At 40.6% G+C, this 22115-nt stretch overlaps 1 protein-coding gene across 5 annotated transcripts in view; it reads left to right on the plus strand.

The window, feature by feature from the left end:
- Positions 1 to 22115, plus strand: part of ENPP1 (ectonucleotide pyrophosphatase/phosphodiesterase 1) — a 71266-nt gene that overhangs the window by 32024 nt on the left and 17127 nt on the right. For 3 of the 5 annotated variants that reach the window (XM_073337338.2, XM_073337340.2, XM_073337335.2), the window contains exons 6-15: positions 694 to 791; positions 5538 to 5617; positions 7327 to 7446; positions 9237 to 9364; positions 12222 to 12287; positions 13641 to 13713; positions 15776 to 15884; positions 17643 to 17774; positions 18677 to 18708; positions 21012 to 21139. In XM_073337338.2, coding sequence (XP_073193439.1) covers positions 694 to 791; positions 5538 to 5617; positions 7327 to 7446; positions 9237 to 9364; positions 12222 to 12287; positions 13641 to 13713; positions 15776 to 15884; positions 17643 to 17774; positions 18677 to 18708; positions 21012 to 21139 — 966 coding nt within the window. The remainder of the gene's footprint in view (positions 1 to 693; positions 792 to 5537; positions 5618 to 7326; positions 7447 to 9236; positions 9365 to 12221; positions 12288 to 13640; positions 13714 to 15775; positions 15885 to 17642; positions 17775 to 18676; positions 18709 to 21011; positions 21140 to 22115) is intronic. The other 2 variants (XM_073337336.2, XM_073337337.2) reach the window with 2 other exon arrangements.

The following is a 22115-nucleotide window of genomic DNA, read 5'->3' on the forward strand; positions in this document are numbered from 1 at the left end:
CACAATTTATGCAAAGGGATAAATTTATTTTCTTTTGAAAAGAAAAATCCTTGTCTTTTCCTGTGATGGTGGAGAAAGAATGTGTCAGACATCCTTAAGTTTCAGGTTAGGCTAGCTCAAGGGGGCAAGATATGTAGATTCCAATCATTTCTCTGGCTGATTCAGTGGAGGACTTTGAATCCACATCTCTTACCTCCAAGGTGAGTGCCTTAATCACCAGGCTGTGGAGTTATTCTTGCTATTTGGCTCAATTGACTTCTAAGCATTTATACAAAGTTGACCAGCTCCAACAGGAGTGAGAATGATCAATTAACTGCAGAACGACCTGTAGCCTGGCTGTTAGAGTGCTGGTCTGGAAGAGGGAAGTTCTGAGTTCAAGTCTCTGTCCCAGAGTGGGGCTTCAAACCCCCATCTCTCATGGCCCAGGCAAGTATGTTACGCATTGGGCTAAACCTTATAAAAGGGCTGAAAGGCAAACTTTGCTGACCTTGAAAAACTATCAGGTCAAATTTATGAATAGTTTCTGGTTGACTGAAACTGCATTTTTCAGCAAACAAACTTTGAAAAATTTCTGTCCAGCTCTAATTGTGAACATTAATGAGCATCTGTTTAGCTCTTTACACTGAAAAAACACTGTACAGATATTAAATTCCATGTTTTTTTTTTTTAACTCTCTTATTTCTAATTGCTCAGGTTTACGAAACCCCCAGTTTTGTTGTTTTCTTTGGATGGCTTCAGAGCAGAGTATTTGCACACATGGGGTGAACTTCTTCCTGTTGTTAGCAAATTACGTGAGTAGATTCTCTGTCTAGACAATAACGTGACGCTTAATTAGAAAAATCTAAGCTGTCCATTGTTTTAAGAGTACAAGGAGAACTCTTTTAAACACTTCACCAGGAGCTGGCCAAGTATTCTTTGGGCTCTCAGTGAGAGATTGAAAATGGTTGAGCAGCCCTTTCTGTGGTTAAGCAGTGCTAATTTTGCAATGAATTTACATTGTTGTGAAAAATAAACTAGTTTAATGTGATGTTTTGACTCCATACCAATTCTAAAGTATGATTCAGCCTGCAGAGTGACTTGTATTTAGGTGGGGAGGTGACAAAATAATGGAAAGAGGAGTAGAAAGCATTTCAGTATTTTGAAAAGGAAATTGAGGTGGAGAAAATATGAGAAATGAGTACTAAAATGTAAGACCTGATGCATGGAGTAGGAAAGTGATAACATTTGAGGGAGGAGTTTCATTTTGTTAAATGAATGAGTGACCAGAACCGGCTGTAGTCTTAGTGCATTTTCCCACAGGTTTTGGGGTGTTTTACAGAATATGAACTTTGTTGTTTTCTTTTTTAAAAAAAGCCCAAAGTTTTTATCCCTTATAACTATAAAGATAGTTTAAACATAAGGCATACAACCAAACTCTTGGCCACTTGTAAAAATCCCATGGTACTTCTTGCCTGAGTAGCAATGTCAGGCTTGCTGTGCTGTCCAAATTACAATCTGGAGGGACTACATTCTGTTTATCTAAAAATAACAATGAAAACATTCTCTGCTTATATGTTAAAAATGTGTACACTTGGATTGAGATGGAAATAGGAGACAGACTTGTTGAAAGTCTCTGGGTAATGATAAAAGGGGTAAAAAGCAAGGGTGATGTCATGCTAGGAGTCTATTACAGGCCACCTAACCAGGAAGAAGAGGTGGATGAGGCTTTTTTAACCAGCTAACAAAACCATCCAAAGCAGAGGAGTTGGTGGTGATGGGGGACTTCAGCTACCCAGACTTCTTTTTGGGAAAATAACACAGCAGGGCACAGATTATCCAATAAATTCTTGGAATGTTTGGGAGACAGTTTTTTATTTCAGAAGGTGGAGACAGCTACCAGGGGGAGAGGCTGTTCTAGATTTGATTTTGACAAATAAGGAGGAACTGGGAGAGAATTTGCAAGCGGAAAGCAGCTTGGGTGAAAGTGATCATGAAATGATCGAGTTCGTGATTCTAAGGAATGGTAGGAGGGAGAGCATCAAAATAAAGACAATGGATTTCAAGAAGGCAGACTTTAGCAAACTCAGGGAGTTGTAGATAAGGTCCCATGGGAAGCAAGTCTAAGGGGAAAAACAAGAAGACAGTTGACAGTTTTTCAAAGAGACATTATTAAGGGCCCAAGAGCAAACTATCCCACTGCGTAGGAAAGATAGGAAGTATGGCAAGAGACACCCTGTCTTAAGCAGGAGTTAGATCTTCAGTGATCTAAAAATCAAAAAAGAGTCCTACAAACAGTGGAAACTACTATGTGTGGAGCAGTGCTTTTCATCCCAGATAGAGCAGGCTTGAAGTTGGATCTCCCACATCCCAGGCCAGTGCCGTGCCATCAAGCTAGAGAGTGCAAGAGTTAGTCTCTCTCTGGTCACTTTGAACCAGAGAGCCCTGGGCCTAAAAAGCCTTACCAATGAAAACTTAAAACTGATAACGATTTGGCTTTGATGAAATTTCCTTGTGTTAGAAATGTTGTGACCAGCTGAAGTCACATCCTATTATGTAAAATGGTGGGGATATTGTTCAGCGTTTGACACCTTTTACCTTATTGGTGCCTGCATTTCATTTGCAGGTTAAATGATTTATGATATGTACATGCGAGTATGTGGAATATAGCTCAGTTTTGGCTGTCAATGCATGGAAGTACAAGGAGGATAGGATATGACGCAAGGAGCCTTAGCCTCTCCTACGTGCCTTGTGCAGGGGACCGCCACAGTATGGATAGGGGGTGCAAGCCCTGTGCTAGCCTGGAGCCAGCAATAGCCCTATCTTACCCAAAGTGAAGTTGGGGTACACAGACCTCACCTCTGCACTGACCAGCAGAGCTGGGCCAGCATGAGAGAGGAAATACATGATGGACCCTTTCAAAGTTTGGAGCTCCTGATGTAGTGTACACAACCGTGGGCCCTTGGAGGAATTCTGGCAGAGAGTCTTCAGCTACTGCTGTTACAGCACAATGACGCTGCCGCCTCCTCCCCATGATTTTGTCAAAGGTTTGAAACCTGATGAAAGCCATTGATGTCAATGGAAAGAATCCTATTGATTTAAGTGGTCTTTGATTTTGGCCTGTAGTTTGTAATGAAACATTCTGGAATGGTAGGTGCTGTATGTAAGTTATTGTCATTTAATATTGTAAATCAATGTGTTGCTAACTTATTTTCATAGCACACTGAGTAAATTAATAGTACCACATAGCCTCTGACCTGGCAAATAGTTACACACAGGAGTAACTATGCAGGTCAGTAGTACTATTGGAACTACTCATGCATATGTATTTGCAGGACTAGGGCCCATGGATATAAACTTCCCGTTCATTCCACTTAACAGTTAGGATTTAAGAAGCCAAACTGAGGCAGGCTCCAGGGACAATTTAAAGGGCCCGGAGCAGTAGTGGCGGCCGGAGCCCCGTCCCCAGAGTCCTGCTGCTGGAGCCCTGGGGAAGCGGCGGCGGGGCTCCGGGGACGATATAAAGGGCCCAGGGCTCCGGCCGCTGTTACCCACACAGGGCCCTTTAAACCGCTGCCAGAGCCCCCAGCTGCCGCTGTTACCTCGGGGAGGGGGAAGGAGGCACTTGCCAGTACAGGGTGGGCCGGGGCTGGCTTTGACCTCCCCCAGCTCCACCCCTTCCGGGGGCCAGAGCTGGCCCCGGCCCCAGCCCCGCCTGTACCGGTAAATCCCTAGACTTACTTTCACTCCTGATCTATACTATACTGAATATATGGGAGAGAATGATCCAAAGTGCATGCATAGATTACGGAGCAGAACATCAATCTGATGACTCATTAACTTTACGCTTATCTATATCCTTTTACACAAAACTTGTGGTCTGTGTGTGATTTTTTTTTTTTTTTGTACTTTAGTGAGGATTATTGTCCTAATTTTCAGAAGAAGAAAACACCTATTTAGGTGCTTGTGTATAGATTTAGGCACCTTGCTTTAGGAAGCCAAATTTGACAATTTTGGCCTAACATGAATGATTTTTCATTCTAATATGTATTGGCAATGACGGTGATTTTTTTTTTAAGAGACCTGCAATTTTATGGCAAGAACATAAGTTTGAGCTTATGCCTAGAGAACATGATGATGAACACTCCTTTTTATGGGATGTGTATATAAACTGAAAGCAAAGTAAATAGCAATTTGTCAGATGATGTTGGATCATATTAAAGAAGTTCTGTATTAAAATCACAAATGAGTTTGATTCCCCATAGTTTAAATTCCAGGGTATTACTAATTAAGAGGTCTTTTGGTTTTTGGTACTGTTTCTCTCCCTCTATGTGTGAAACTTGCAAGCTGCTAATTGTGTTAGTACATTCTAAGACAGAGTCTGTTCTCCAAGCAATTCACAGAGAGAGAGAGACTCAAAGCAATACTCTAACAACAGAAACAGCACCCAGAGACTCCCTGCCCTTTTGTTGTATTAACAATTGTGATTAAAATAGACATAGAGGATGTATGTGGATGGATGCTTGGTGTGGATAATAACTGAATGATCAGGGAGGTGCCAGCCTAAGAATCCAGTGTCCATTGGCTGAAGAAGGCGTCAAGTGGAAATAACCAGAGGACCCCCGGAGGGCAGACTGGAATCCACCCAACAGCCTCAAGAATGGGAGAACCAAAGAACAAGATAACATCTTGGAGCCGTCAGGAATGTGCTATCTGCTGATTGATTCAGCAACAGCATGATGAAGCAATTCCCATAGACTAGCCTAGGAAGAAATTCCTACAAAAATAGACTCTAAAAAGTGAGAACTTTGGGGTCTGATTCTGCAAACTAACTTCCAGGAGTGTCAAGTATCTGACAAGGACCTGCTCCCTCCTCATGTCCAGGCCACCTGGCCAGTGGCTTGGCATGAGCAACTCTAAGGCTGGTAACTATGATAACAATCTTGCAGAACCTGTGTGTATGAATGAATGTGTGAATAAATATGAGATTGAATGGAATGTTACAGCTGTAACTAACTGCTTACTATGATTCTTTCTGTATTCACAATAAATGTGGTATTTTGCCTTTTTCCCTTTAATAAGATCCGGCTGGTTTTTATTTTATTGGTATAACAATGATGGTTCAGAGAACTGGGGCAAGACAGCATTTATAGCCCTCAGTCAAAAGCTACTTTGCTTCTGGGAACTCCCAGACTGAAATCATTACTAGAGCTCACCCTGCACAGCACTCTCACTAGCTGCCAGGTCTGTGTTCTAACTGGAACAGCGTGACTTCTTTGATCATTCCTATATACATCTGCACCAGGTATTGTTTAAAAGGCCTGATTCTGTGACCGCTGACTTCAGTAGTCAAAGATTGGCCCCATAAGGGGTATCTAGAATGTGTTTCTACCACTAGCTATTAAGTCAATTGTGACATAGTCATTTCCGACATAAGTATGAATTCTAGAATGTTGTAGAGTGCAACTCTACAGGGGTGTGATTTTTGAAACTGAATGTATACATAGTTGAGTCTTGTGAAATTTTTTTCATTTTTGTAACTTTACATTTTTCCTCCCTAGAAAAATGTGGAACATACACTCCCAACATGAGACCAGTGTATCCAACAAAAACGTTCCCCAATCACTACACCATTGTCACAGTAAGAACTTCTGTGTTTTTCTCTCTAGAAGATACATTGTTCTGAATTTAATCAATTCCAGGGGAAACGGAATTTGTGGATTATTAAATCCAGCAAGAACAATACTTAAGATTTCCCACAGGGCCATGAAAATGTAGATTCCACACTATTCTTCTTTTCTTTTCATGCTAAGATCTGGCTTAATGTGTGACAATCACTATATAAAGACTACTTATGCCTGGTTAGATGAACTTGATCCAGATAATTCATAAAAACTATCCAATACCAGGTGTAGGAATTCCTGTGGCATTATAAATTGGTATCCTTCCTCACTTTGTGGATTGGTATGAATCTGGCATAATTTGCTGAATCACAGTTTTGGCCAGTGGAGTAGAAGCAAGCTAGGTTCTTCTCATTCCTTTTCTTTGGGAAGATATGTGCCTTATGCCCTGCCCATGGAACAGAAAGTGTGGCATTATGTAGATATAGATGAGGTCTGAAATGGAACCAGCAATCTGAATATCTCATGAGTTTTGAAGGTGTGAGGAGATCTAAGGCTGGCTGAGATTCAAATCTGGCTTAGAGGCAGCCCAAGGGTGGAAGGTGTCACAAACAACTGATCTCTAAGGTTTCTCCCATCTTGAATATATACAGGAGAAAATAAACCAATTTTAAAAAAAAAAGCTTCCAAAACTGGATTGTGTCTTACTGTCTTCTAGGATATATCAGCTTGAGCTTGACGGTCAAAGAGTTTAGAACTCAAATTAAGACTGATGGAATCACAGCCTCACTGCCTTCTGCTCCTGACTCATCAGTGCTGTTGTCTCTTTGGGTGGCGTGGCAGTGGATGCTGTTATGTGCACAGTCTCTGGATCTCTACTTATTTTTTTAAAAAAGTTGTTTAATGCCCCCCTCCCCTCAAGACACACACTCCCAAATTTGAAGAGTTGGCCTGGTAGAGAGAGTTTTGCTCTGCCACCATGTAATGGGGTTTCCCCTAACCTGGCATCAGACCCTCCTCTGCCTCAGTTCTCCCACTCTTATGAAAGTTGGGGGACTAACTTCTCCAGATAGTGTAAATAAAGCTCCCCACTATCACCTATTCCATTCCTTTCTCTGAGGCATATGTTTATTCAATCACAAACACAGTTCAACATCAATCAAAATAGGTAAACCAGGCACACAGCAGGTATCCCCAGCCTGGCCTTTCACCTAGCTGGAGTAGTAAGCACCCTTCTGGCTCCTTTCCCTGTCACATGGTCTCCTCAGGAGCCTCCCTACTCTTGCCGCTCCCCACCAGTGAGCTACTTGTTGGTTCGTTATCTTACGGAGGCATCTAGTCACAGGTGGGGATCCGCCCAACTGCTTCATGAAGGCCATCCTGTTCTGTGACAAACCAGCTGTGCTATCCTTAAGATGTCAGAAAGGCTAAAGTTATTCCATCCATTTAGGCTCTGTTTTGCCTAAATGTCTCTAAAAGAGCATAAGCGAAAACTATAGCAAGTAGGCTGTAAACTCAGCCTGAAGAGGTCAAGCCAAATTCAGACTTTGTAAGTCAATAGACTTGCATCCACTTACACAAAGTCTGAAAAATGCTGCATTACTTTTGAGAAGCATCAATCTGTATTTGATCTTTGTAGCAGTGAAATGTGACACGGTTGTGACATGTACATAAGGATTTATATAAAAAGGATTTTCTTTTTTATACAATGGCACAATCTTCATTGTAGGGGCTGTATCCAGAATCCCATGGTATAATTGATAACAAGATATACGACCCCCATAGAAATGCTTCCTTCTCACTTAAAAATGCAGAGAAGTTTAATCCACAGTGGTACCAAGGACAGCCTGTAAGTATTAATAACTAATATACTGCTATGAGTCACACAAGAGAGAGTGGTTATGTTGTTTAGTTATTTCTCAGGAAAATGGTGATACTGAGAAACAATGTTACAGAGAGCATTTCCAAGGCAGCCAAGAAGCTGTCACTCAGCATAACTACATGATTACATTGTTGCAGCTGTAAAATGGATTTTGAAATAGCTTACATGTAAACTGCAATAATGAAAAAATTAGGTGGCAGGATTTGTTAATGATCTTATTTATATTACCCCCGTTTGGAACATTTTCGTTATTCATTTTCAGCCTCCTCTCCAGCCCCACTCCAAAAAGTATAATTCTGTAGAATGGTTCTAGTCCAAGGTCCCTGCAGATGCTAATTGGGAAAGGCATCTTGGTACAGTCCCAACTCCTTGGATACCCAGAGCTCAAAGTCATCTAACTCTCTCTCCATACTCCAGCTGCAGTGACCCAAAGATTCCCACCCTTCCGCCTCCTCTCTTTTCTGCCTGGGAAATAATGCCTTAGAAAGAACTAAAACTAAAAGTTTGTGTGTGTTTTTTGCCTTTCTTTTTTCCATTTCTCTGGCTTTTAGGTCTCTTACTCTCCATCTTCTGTCTCTTGCCATTTCTTCCTCTCCTCCAGCCTATGCTACTCATCTTCCCTTCACTAGGTCTCCCACTTATCCTCTCCCAACTTAGTTTCAGCTTCCTCTTTTCCCCCAACTTGCCATAATATTGCCAACCTGACCATTCAAAAATCATGTTAGGCCTCAAAAAATCATGATCTTGGCTAAAAATCATGAGGTTTTTCAAAAAATACGTTTTTGGTTCTTATTTGCCTTTTGGGTTTTGAATCTTTAGGCTATTCTCAACTCACCTTTTTAAGCTTTTCTCCCAAACATGAATGCTAGAACTTGTTTTTTAAAATGAAAGTGGAAATTCTCATGAAATAGCAGGACTCCAGGAGCTGGGCCTTTATGACAAACACTAAGGGCATGGCTACACTTGTGAGTTCGAGCGCATTAAAGCAACCCCGGGCGCCCTAACTCACGACCCAACCACACTGGCAAGGCACTTAGAGCACCTGGACTCTGCAGCTGGAGTGCTCCTGGTAATCCACCTCCACAAGAAGCATAACGCTTGCTGCGCCTCGGCTGAAATGAACACCCGAGCGTCAGTATGAACGAGGTGTTGCATTGCTGCACTCTGATCGGCCTCTGGAAACATCCCATAATCCCCTTAAGTCAAGTGGCCACTCTTGTCATTGTTTTGGAATTGGCTGCAGGAATGCAGACATGCCCTTTCAAAGCTCCGTTTCTGACAGCCAGCTGCTTATCTGCTCTGGGACAAAGCAACCATTAGTGTAGAATGTTGCTTGATGTGTGTGTGTGAGGGAGAGAGAGAGGGGCAGGGGGATGGAGGTCTGCTGCTGTCTGAACTTAAAAGACAGCATGCTGACATGCTCTCAGCCCCCACAAACCCACTCTCTCCCCCCCTACATACACACAACACATTCCCTGTCACACTCCCCTCCACCCCCACCCCACCCCATCTGAAAAGCATGTTGCAGCCACTTGCATGCTGGGATAGTTACCACAATGCATTGCTCTCTGTGGCCGTTGGAAGAGTTGCTAATGTGGCCACGCCAGTGCACTTGAATCTGACAGTGTGGACACACTGTAGCGCTTTCCCTACTGCGCTTTCCCTACTGCGCTTTCCGAGGGTGATTTAACTGACTGCGCTCTATATCTGCAAGTGTAGCCATGCCTTAAGTAATTATACTTGTCCTCATCCCACAGATCTGGCTGACAGCTATGCATCAAGGTCTAAAAGCTGGTACATTCTTCTGGCCTGGATCAGATGTGAGAATTAATGGAACTTTTCCAGACTTATATAAAACATACAATCGGTATGTAAACATCATGTGGTATGTGTGTGTTTTCCTTTGGTAGAGCAATAAATTAGGGGAGAGGGAGTCAGTTATTTTTTGTCAAGGTCCAAATGTCTTGGTCACGGTCTAATCATGGTCTAGACTCCAGAGAAAATAATACAAAAATAATAACGATAATGATAATAAGTAAATAAAAAGATTTTGCAGTCTGTTCAAAAGCATCTGATGGTCCGGATTTGGCTCGTGGTCTGCCCATTGACTACCCTTGAATAAGGGTGTGTGTGAGAGAGAGAAAATGATATGTAGGCTTTGTTCTGCTTCCTTTCCTGGTTTGGATCAGCTTTCACAAAATGATAGATGATAGAAGATAAATATCTTCTTGCTTACTAATATAGTCCTGCTGTGACGGTGCTGCCTGTGCGAGCCAGCTGAGGTCACTCAATCAGGGTGAACTGCAAACAGAACGGAGCAAACAAACCCCAAATGCTGGTGGATATTCCAATACTTAGATTTACCAAGCCAGCACAAAACAACTTCTATAGTACCTCACTGGTTACTCAGAAGTCCAAATAATGCAGTTCCCTGAAAGTACCCAGCCTCAGGCCTCCATCCAGTCACACATGTCAAACACATGATGATAAATTCTGAAAATCTTATTTCATCATATAAAAGAAAAGGTTCTCCTGATCCCAAGCCCCAGACCCAGGTCAAATATTGGGGGGAGGAGGGGAGGGATAGCTCAGTGGTTTGAGCATTGGCCTGCTAAACCCAGGGTTGTGATCTCAATCCTTGAGGGGGCCATTTAGGGATCTGGGGAAAAAATTGGGGATTGGTCCTGCTTTGAGCAGGGGGTGGGGTCCTGAGGTCCCTTCCAACCCTGATATTCTATAACTCGGATTTTACCCAAAATACACGCTTACAGTCAATTAACTAAACTAAAATTTATGAAAAAAGAAAAGAGTTGGTTAAAAGGTCAACATACATACAGACTTGAATTCAATTCTTGAGGTTCAGATACATAGCAGAGATGAGCTTGTAGTTGCCAAAAGTCCTTTAGAAATCGTCCATAGGTTATAGTCCAATGTCCATATTCAAGGTGACTCCAGTCAGTGACTGGGGATCTCAATCCTTATGGCTTAAGGTTTCCCCCTCTTGAAACCCAAAGCAGATCTGAGATGAAGAAAGATCATGTCCCAAGGTTTTCATACATTTCCTGCAGCCTTTTGGCGTGAGAAAACTATAGGCTTAACTTTCCTTCTTCCAAACATCATGGCAATTACACAGGATAATGTATCCATTAAACAGTTCAGATACAGGTTATATCAACCTTCAAAGAGACATAGACAATAATACTTTCACTCAAGTATATGTTAATATTCCTTTTTTGATCTTCGAATCAAAGCTATAGCCATAGACAAGACTGGTTTGCTTACATCACAAGACCTGAGCAAACATCTACTCTTCTATCCCTAACAATACAGGCTTGCATTTCAAAACTCTATTCATTTACATATCTTCCTAACCAGTTTCTAAAGTTCGGCCATGGGTCAGGTCAGTCTGTGAGTTAATTAACTGTTTCTGGCCCTGTCACCTTTCAATGAGATATTCTATACACTCATAACATCACACCTGCACATTGTGAAAAAGCAGAATCCCACTAGCCAGAGCCTGCATTTTCCATTATGCATGATGTATAACTGACTGAAGAACCTATTATGTTATAATATGCTTAGGAGAGGTATGCAAAAGATTTGCCATCTGAATCTGGTGATGCGTTGCTGTCTTATATTTACATTTGGTGCAAATATTTCATAAATACCTACATTCTAACACTGATCACTCAATCTGAGCTCTTCCCTTACATGAAGTGGGAAAATCTTTACATGATATTGTCTATGTAGTTGAAAAACTCTATGTAATGAGGTAGTTATGGGAAACATTTCACTGTCAAATTGATCTTATTGCAAGTTTTCAAGGTATTTCACAGTAAGGCAGTAGCCTTTATGGTCAACTGTTGTTCCTACCTATGAATAAACATTTCTCTGCAGTGGAAAAAATATGTGCATTTGAGGATCATCATTAATAATATAAAAATCTTCCCTGAGTTCCTCAATCTTCTTCTCAGGTCCTATTTTTCTTGTCACGTAGATTCTGACTGTTGGTTGCTTGTGGGACATTCTACACTTTTCTCCAGTTAGTTGAACAGGGTCACTTGCATTGTGTCGTTCAAGCTACCGCAGTCATCAGCAACAAGTGGTGCTGTCTCAGTAACATATAGGCTGTTTTTAGTGGGTGTATACTAATCTATGATTGCCAGTCTACTTCAGAGTTTTGATCCCAGATTTTATCCATGTGTGGTCATTAGAAACTTGGCAACTGGGTTCACATTATAAACACCAGAATGGTGTTAAAAATACAGTATATGGAACAAATCCTTCTCACCTTATGTGAGCATGCCTGGTGAAATCAGTTGGACTGCTTGTATGAGGAAGGCAAGCAAGATTTAGGGCCTTATCCAAAGCCCATGGAAGCTAGAGACTCCTGTTGACTTCAGTGGGCTTTAGATCAGGCTCTTAGCCTTTTATTTGTAAAATTTCCCATCATTGTAGTACTCCAAAATATTGATCTAGATATATTTAATGAACAGGAGTACTTGTGGCACCTTAGAGACTAATTTGTTAGCCTCTAAGGTGCCACAAGTACTCCTGTTCTTTTTGCAGATACAGACTAACACGGCTGCTACTCTGAAACCTGTCATATATTTAATGGATATCCAACCTTATTGTTGCCAAGTGATTTCAATGATCTTGAAATGAAGACAGGTTTCGTAACTCATGTGAACATAATTTTCAGTTCTTTGAAATACAGTTGCTATTGTATTGTTCTGATACAGTTCAATCCCATTTGAAGAAAGGGTGATAGCTATTCTTCATTGGCTGCAGTTACCTAAAGATGAAAGGTAGGTATTAAATTTCAAATGTAAAGCTTCTGTTTACAGTGTTAGAATAATGAAATAATAATGATTAATAAACACATTGCAATGTAAATGTTGTTTATATTTAATACCCTGTGTGCATTATTTCAATAACTTCATAAGAACATAAGAGTGGCCATACTAGGTCAGACCAATGGTTCATCTAGCCCAGTATCTTGTTTTCTGACAGTGGCCAATGCCAGATGCTTCTGAGGGAATGAACAGAACAGGGCAATTATTAAGTGATCCATCCCCTCTCGTCCAGTCCCAGAATCTGAAAGTCCCTGGTTTATGGGATTGCATCCTGGACTATTTTGGCTAATAGCCATTGATGGATCTACCTAATTCTAATGATCTAATTCTTTTCTGAACCCAGTTATACTTTTTGTCTTCACAACATCCCTGGCTATGATTTCCATAGGTTGACTGCGCATTGTGTGAAGAAATAGCTCCTTTTTGTTTGCTTTAAACCTGTTGCTTATTAATTTCATTGTGTTGTGTGAGGGGGTAAATAACACTTCCTTATTCACTTTCTCCACATCAGTCATGATTTTATAGTCATATAATTCTGTCATATCCCCCCTTAGTCATCTCTTTTCCAAGCTGAAGAGTCCCAGTGTTTTTAATTTCTCCTCACATGGAAGCTGATCCATACCCTTAATCATTTTTGGTGCCCTTCTTGGAACTTTTCCCATTTCTAACATATCCTTTTTGAAAGGGGGTGACCAGAACCGCACACAGTGTTCGAAGTGTAGGCATACCATGAATTTATGTAGTGGCATTGTGATATTTTCTGTCTTACTATCTATCCCTTGCGTAATGGTTCCGAACATTCTGTTAACTGTTTGGCCTGCCACTGCATAGTGCGGATGTTTTCAGAGATCTGTCTACAATGACTCCAAGATCTTTCTTGTGTGGTAACAGCAAATTTAGATCCCATCATTTTTGTATAAATAATTGGGATTATGTTTTCCCATGTGCATTAATTTGCATTTATCAACATTGAATTTCATCTGCCATTTTGTTGCCCAGTCACCCAGTTTTGAGATCCCTCTGTAACTCTCGGCAGTCTACTTTGGACTTAATTATCTTGAGTAATTTTGTATTGTTGGCCAATTTTACCACCTTTTCCCAGATCATTTATGATCACCAAATTAGTTGTTTCAAGCCTGTTTCTAAGCAAATTGTCTATACCTTTCTCTTCTTTTAAAATGTTTCCTCACTAAGTGATGCATGGTTGTTTCTATTACTTGATATCCATTGTTGAATTATAATTTTTTCCAGACTATTTTTCAATGTGTATATAAAATATTACATTTTTGGTGCTGTTTGATATAGACCACACTTTTACACTCTGTATTTAGAAGAACCAGATTCCTCAGGCCATAACTTTGGACCAGTCAGCAGTGGAGTAAGTAGGTGTTTTTTTTGTTTTGTTTTTCTTTTCAAACTATGTACTGAGTTAGTGATGAAGCTTTGTAAAGCATGTTAATTTAACAGCCATAAACTGGACCACTCATCTGCAGTGTATTTATTAGAACAACGACTTTGTGGGAGGGTGGACATGACCTAACATACCTAGTAAAAGGGCATTTAATAAATGTGCTGTTTTCAATGCTAACAAATTAGGTACTAACTTTAATTATAATGTAAAATAGCAAATGCGGATGAGGTTGTAAATGGTGTATATTTAGTCTCCCTCTCCCCTTCCCCCCCACTCATCATACACTAGTTCTCCCTTTTGACACAAAATACTAGAAATTTTTGGAAAGAAAAAATTGTTTTCATGAACATTATCAGTTGAGGGGGGAAAAAAACTGTTCACTTAAGGGTGGGTCGGAAGAGGTGGGGTGAATGAAACCTTTTAACCAGCTCTAATCCCAGTCCACTTCTGTGGATGGCTATTCACATTGTAACTGGCATGGTTGCTGGCTGTCTCAGACCACAGTTAGGTGGATATGAATCATATCTCCTTCCATGTCAGACTTCGGCATAGGGCAGGGGTTCTCAACCTATTTCTTTCTGAGGCCCCGCCCCCAACATGCTGTAAAAAGTCCATGGCTCCACCTGTGCCACAACTGTTTTTCTGCATATAAAAGCCAAAGTTGGCACTAGGGGGTACCAAGCAGGACAACTGCCTGTGGGACCATGCCACAGGGTCCCCCACAAAGCTACATTGCTCAAGCTTTGGCTTCCGCCCTGGGTGGTGGAGCTCAGGGCCTTGGGCTTCAGCTCCATGCAGTGGGGCTTCGACTTTCTGCCCTGGGCCCCAGCAAGTTTAATGCTGGCCCTGCTTGGCGGACCCTCTGAAGCATGCTCACAGCCTGCAATGGGCCCTGGACCTCTGGTTGAGAACCACTGGCATAGGGGAGAAAGATACTACCACTGTCTATGCTGTAAATAAAGAGAAGCCTTCATTTTCCACCACGGGTCAGTGTTACATCCTTCAGTAAATGCACTTACAAAAACAAGAAGAGGTGGAAGGGGGAAAAACTATTCAGTGATTTGGGAATATTAGAGAATGCTACTATCTTGAACTCAGGAAAAGTTTTGGCATCTATAACTGACTTTTCCAAATTTCACTGGAGCCATCAACAGCAAGAAGCTTTCAATTTCTCTTGTGGAGCGCTTTCACAAACTGAACACTGTTTCTGTGATAATACTGAAAGATCAATGTAGTTCTTTAGTTGATTAACTGCCAATGAGAGCTTGATAGTGGTGTTTCTGTCTCCCCCCTCCTCTTCCCAGGTAATATAAAACTCAGTTATTCTTATCTTTGGTTAGTAAATAAAATGTAGGTTACGTATGTCAGAAACACTTTGAAGAATAAAAACCACTGTAAAGACATCTGACTAGCTCTGTAAGAGCATGATTCTGCAACCCTTACTCACACTGAGTAGAATTACTTATGCAAGTAGTCCCATCAAATGTAACTAGCTTATTATAAATATTAATTGCTTGTATTGATTACTTATGCATCTAAATTATTCTTGCAAGTAGTCCCACAGAGTCCACTGTCAATAAGTACTAAACATGAAAAAGGGTGAAGAATTGAGCTATAGGATGGCATTTCTTTTGGTTTAAAATTAAATTTTCAACCAATGATTAAGACCCCAAGTCACTAGTCCATCCCTATGTTCCCAGTTAAAATGACCCAAATGACAGAAGTCTATAATTTATGTGAAAATGAAACTGATTGGACTATCTTTTTATAAGAATTTCTCCTTTTAAACAAATAGCTCATACTTAACCTGAAGTGAAAACTTGGGTCTGACCATGCAATTCTTATTCACATGAATAGTTCAACTGAAACCTCTGGGAATACTTATGTGAATAGAGTCTGCCGGAAGAGGTCTTTTATTTGAATATGGTCCATACTGTGTCTTACGTTTTACATTCACCAAATACAGATATATGAATTAGTTTCTAAATGCTTAACATCTATTTTACATCACCACATTTCTATTCTGCAGGTCATTCTCGCACTACAGAGAGTGGACAACATAGTTGGGATGCTGATGGATGGTCTCAAACAAATGAACTTGCACAAATGCCTAAACATTATTCTTCTATCTGATCATGGTAAATTGATATGTAAACAGTGGCAAAATGAGGACACATGCATGGAATTAAGTGGCAGGCTGCAACTTTTATTAACCTTTAGCACAGGGAAGGGACAGTACCTGCCCACACTCTTCTATACCAGATATTTAATTGGTTCCAGTTTGGGGTTACAGGGCTCATTACCAATAGAAACTCAGTGTGGGGTAGGCTCTCCTCAGCCTACCCCCCAGGAATCAGTCTTAGCCCCCCTTCCCCCCCCCGCTGCAAGAGGAACAGAGGATGCAGAAGGGCACGGACCAAAGGTGTGAAGGCCACTAAGTCTGACCTTGGCCCACAGAGGCCGCAAGGTCTCACTTGATTCCCATGAGCCCAAGGCCCATCACCAAAATGCCATTTTTTAAATTTATTTATTTTTACCTCTGGGAACCATTCATTTTATCCTGTTAACTGCACTGGAAACCTGCCACAAATTGTGATGAATTAACAACTCAACCAAAGTACCTCAGTTATGTATTAATCACATTGCTACCTAACCCGCTGTGGTTTGAAGGTGCCTCTAGGAAGGTGAAAATTCCCTGGTCCTCTGCCAACTGGCCCATGGGAGAGAAAATTCCTTCCTGACCCCTAAATGGTCAATAAGTTGGACCCACAGACTCTGTAAGTCTGGGTTCCCATTCCTAGTTTAAGGAGAGTAGGCTGGGGCTGATGGAATGGAGCCAAAAGAGGGTCCACATGGTCCCCACTCCAGGTTAAATCCTGCAAGCTAGGGAATGCTGGCCAATCAGCACCTCTACCTTCCCAGCTGGCCAATGGCTGCAAGAGACAAATATGAGGAGAAGCTACTTGGTGTCCTTCAGCAAGTGTTTCCCTCTCTCCCTGCTGGAACTGTCCATTTTCACCACTGGCCTCCTCAAGTTCCCTCACCCATTGAAGCAGGTGGTGGCATTTTGTTTCCATAGTAGACATGCTTAAAGTCAGATGTCTTCTTTTGTCCAGAAGAATATTCTGGAGCTGATTCTTATTTACACCGCAGCCCCTCTACAGCTCTCTGGAGGTGTAAGTGGGCCTTGATGTAAATTACATTTTACAGTGCCAGATCGGTGTAAAGGGTCCGCATTGTACCTGAGAATCAGTCCTTTTATTGTTAATTTGTAGTGTTGGTGGGGGGAATGATAGTTCATTTCTTTTCACATGCTGCACCCAGCTCTCTCTTCCCCCCCATTCCACCTTAAGTGACTTCAAAGCAATAGATTCAATTTTAAGACTGTAATTAGTTTTTATTTATTATTAACATCCTGTGTTTGTTTTTCTTTAGTAGACACTGTGGTGTGCGTATACACACTGCACAAATGAAGCTGAAAGCCACAGCCATGACCTGTTATTTCTACTAGCTTCCTTTGACCTGTCATTTACTGCAGGGCTGTGTGTATAAAACTAAAGATTTCTGACCACAGCCCAGAAGTGAAACATTATCCACTCTACCAGTCCAGCTCCCACAGCATCCTTTATTTTTCTCCTTCAGTAGTGAAAATCTATTTCCGTTTTCTTGTGAGAACTGTCATGAGGGAGTGTTACTGGGCTGCTGAAAGGGTAGATGTTTATGTACAGTATGAGTTTACAGTTCCTTTCTGCTGTTCAGATTATATTGTGCTTGGTGATAATTTAACCAGGGAAGCTACATTTCCCCTTTGTACAAAACAGCTATACACTCTGTTATCAGGAGTACTGCAGATTTGTACTACCTCTTTTAAAAATAACATTTTTTCCCTTTTGCAGGCATGGAAACAGCTAGCTGTAGCAAAACAGCATATCTGAGCACATATATGGAGAATGTTCAAGATATCACAATAATTCCTGGCCCTGCAGCTCGCTTAAGACCCCAAAACATTCCAGATGAGTATTTCTCTTGTATGTAGTTGCTAATTTGTGTTACTTGATTATCTATTTCTAAACTTTTTAAAATTAAGTGAGGATTAATATGTACAGAATATACTGATATTCCTCAGATTCGGTACAAATTTTCAGAGAAATGAACCATAAGGGTTAGGGAAACTGTTATGACCTAGAAGCATAAATCTTCTGCTCTTAAAGGCATTTAAAAACATGGTTCACTTACATGTGTAGCTGGGGCCCTTAATCTCTATATGGTTTAGCCAAACACAGGTTATTGGATTCAATACAGGGGTAACTAGGAGAAATTTAATGACCTGTGATATACAGGAGGTCAAACTAGATAACTTAGTCCCTTCTGGCCTTAAGTTCTATGAAGGAAGGTTGCTGGATTAAATTTATTTTGTTTCTTTTGGTGGGATTTTTCCTTGGAAGTTTATTAGAAACATGTTTATAAACACTGTACGAAGATCAAGTTTTATATCAAGAAAGCTCCAAGTTATTAGACTAGCACAACAGTTACTGCTTCTTATGTGCACATTGCAATAAAATCTGGAATGTCAGATTCTAGTTGGCAACATCCATTTCTGTCAACACCATTTCTGCCAACAAACTATAAATATCTGAACATTACAAGTAAATAACCAAAGTGACTGGAGAGAAGAAAATGTGAAGGGAAACCTCTCCTAAAAAGGCTAGTTAAAAGTATAGCTTGAAGATTTTCTTACTGATTTTGTTTTTACTATTGGCTGCTTGGTTTTCATGCAGGAAAAACAAGTTGATTACATTTAGAAATTTATTTTTAACCTAGATGACTGCTTTATATGGTATTGAATCAGCATTCCATAGTTGGACGCCTTTTATTTTGCATCTTTTTGTTTAAACTTTAGGTGACTAATTTTTACATCTGACTCTTCCAGTTGATTACCAGCACATTACCAGACAACTTACAGTAAGTGTAGTCTTTAATGTCGCTCATGCTTCTTGATTCATTTTGACATTTATTATTTTACAGCAGCAGTGTGCTAGGTTCTTTACATAACATATAAAAAGAGAAGGACGCTGCCCCAAACAGGTTACTACCCAAGTCTAGATATGACACAATGACAGGTAGAGAAACAACAGGGAGAAAAGTGGACAAGGGTTATAGTAATAAGGGTTATAAGAAATAGCCAGCGGGATTTGTCAAGAACAACTCATGCCAAACCTACCTAATTTCCTTCTTTGATGGGGGTCTAGTGGATAGGGAGAAAAGAGTAGCCATGATGTGCCTTGATTTCAGTAAGGCTTTTGATACAGTCCCACCTGACATTCTCATAAGCAAACTAGGGAAATGTGGTCTAGATTAAATTACAATAAGGTGTGTGCACAACTGGTTGAAAAACTGTACTCAAAGAGAAGCAGTGGTTTGCTATGAAAGTGGAAGGGCATATCTAGTGGGATGCCACAGAGGTCAGTCCTAAGTCCAGTACTACTCAATAATCAATATTTTCACTAATGATTTGGAAAATGGAGTGGAGAGTATTCTTATAAAATTAGTGGATGACACCAAGCTGGGAAGGGTCACAAGCAAATTGGAGGGTAGGATTAGACTTCAGAATGACCTTGACAAATTAGAGAATTGAAATCAACAAGATTAAATTCGTTAAAGACAAGTGCGAAGTATTACACTTGAAGAAAAAATCAAATGCACAACTACAAAATAGGGAATAACTGGCTAGGTGGTAGTACTGCTGAAAAGGATTTGGGGGTTATAATAGTCAACAATGTTATGCAGTTGAGGAAAAAGGAAAATATGATTCTGAGATGCATTAACAGTAATGGTGTATGTAAGACATGGGATGTAATGATCCTGCTCTACTCAGCAATGGTGAGGCCTCAGCTGGGGTACTGTGTCTAATTCTTGGTGCCACACTTCAGGAAAGATGTGGACAAATTGAAGATATACCAGAGGAGAGCAACAAACATGATAAAAAGGTTTCAAAAACCTGACCTATGAGGAAGGTTAAAAATACTGGGCATGTCTAGTCTTGAGAAAAGAAAACTGAAGGGGGACCTGGTAACAGTCTTCAAATATGTTAAGGGCCCTTCTAAAGAGGATGCTGATCCATTGTTCTCCATGTCCACTGAAGGTAGGACAAGAAGTAATGGGCTTAATCTGCAGCAAAAGGTGATTTTTGGGTAGATATTAGGGAAAGGTTTCTAAATATAAGGATAGTTAGGGACTGGAATAAGCTTCCAAGGGAGGTTGTGAAACCCTGGAGGCTTTTAAGAACAGGTTGGAGAAACATCTGTCAGGGATGATCTAGGTTTACTTGGGTCTGCCTCAGTGGAGGGGGCCGAAGTTTATGACCCTTTGAATTCCCTTCCAGCTCTACATTTCTATGATTGTGACCTCTGTGACTCACTTTTGGCTGATACATGACTTAAGTTTTGTTTGTCGGTCATTAGACTTTTCTGTTTTTAACTCCTCTCTCAGCTGACATTGCATGATACTCACTGTCCAGATCAGCCCATGCAGAAACCTCCTTATTGGCCTCATCAGGATTTTCTAGCCCCTTCTGTTCCCACCTCTGACTCCAAGCATGGTCGGAAATGGTGTCAGCGGGCTCTGGTAGCTATTATTGTTGTAGTTTGTAGGATAGGACCCCCTAAGTGGCTCAGTCTGGTGTTCCAGGAGCTGGCAAACTCCAAGTGGGGATTACATAAAGGAAAAGGGAATGTTGGTGGGTGAGAATATTAAATATCCATGGGTGACCAATATATTAAAACCTTTGTATGTGTATGATTTTCCATAATAGAGTGTTGCAGCATTCTCAAACTGGACAATGCAACACCACTAGACTTTGACATCCTGTTCATGTGATGTCTCTTACCTAAGAGAGACCTCAATTAATAAAGGTCTTAATACCAGCCAGTGTTCTCAAGTCCAATGTGGTCAGAAGCTCATCAGAAAAAGGAGCAAAAAATTAGATAATTAAAAAAAATTAGTTGACTGCATCCCTTAAATATAAGCGTTAAAATACAGATTGACCGATTCTCAAATGTAAGTAACTGATATTTATGCACCATCCAATAGGTCTTTGAGGGTGATGGAAAGACTCCCATTGACTTTAACAGGAGTTGAACAAGACCCTTTGTCGTTAAAGCACTATTAAGCACTTAGTTTCTGATGTTCATAAGAATTTATGCATGATGGTCATGACTAGTTTTTTCACACATTATTAAATGTATATCTTAATTTAAAAATTTCAGTGCATAGACCCAGATCAGCATTTCAAAGCATTTATGAAAGAGTTCTTACCCAAGCGTTTTCACTACGTCAGCAACGACCGAATTGAACAAGTACATTTTTATTTAGACCCCCAGTGGCAACTCGCTCGGTAAGTTACCATTCATCAGTACTTGATTGTACAGTAAAGAGTTTCTTGACTTGTTTTAATTTTTCTCCTCCAAAGCAAAAGAACAAGTGAATGGTTCTAGATTGACAGCCATTGGAGACTGAGGTCTCCGTTTGTCCACAGAATAGTTGTAGCACAAAGTAAGCTTTTTCGTACACTGCCCTTGTCCCTGACTTTGTGGGATCACCTTAGTCTATATGAATTTCTCCTTGCTAAATATGCCTGAGGTGTTGGTGGGTTTTGTGATGTGGCACTGGTCAATTAAGACCCTATTTCTGGAAAGCACTTAAGTACCTGCTTAATTCCCAAAGCATGTGCTTAAAGTTAAGCGTATAAGTGCTTTGCTGAATCAGTGTCCACCTGTGAACTGCAGTGAATCAACTCACTTCTCACAAGCTATTGAATGACCCTGTTGTACTTCTAGCAGCCCAGGCAGAAACTTTGCTGGGGACCGAGAGGTGAAATTTCCTGAGCCATCCCCCATTATGTCTTGTTTTTCTTATTTCACTGTCAGAAATTGCATTGTTTCTTCTGACCTATACATTTATCATTGCCAGAATAGTAGTGTATATTGTGTAGTGGTAATAAGGGTTTAATTTAGGAGTGGGACAGTGGTCCATATATAGCAAGTTGACATTTGATGAGAGAACCTGTCTGGTGTATGTTTTACGACTTTTAAAATAAACAAGCAAATATAAAGCTAACTAATTTTAGTAAATTCCCTAAAACACTAAACAGTAAAATAATTGAACTGAGGTTACAATGGAGATCACAGGAATTAATCAAGAAATTAACAATAGTATACATTGGAATCAATAAATCAACAAGAAGATAGAACTGAGATAAACAACTGATCAAATTATTGCATGAACACAATCAGAATCAAATCATGAAACCAGCACTTACCCATGACACTTACTTCTCTGTTGCTGCTGGCAGCAACAACTGCCTTCAGAGC

Source organism: Lepidochelys kempii, chromosome 3, assembly GCF_965140285.1.
Source record: "Lepidochelys kempii isolate rLepKem1 chromosome 3, rLepKem1.hap1, whole genome shotgun sequence".
NCBI lineage: Eukaryota > Metazoa > Chordata > Testudines > Cheloniidae > Lepidochelys > Lepidochelys kempii.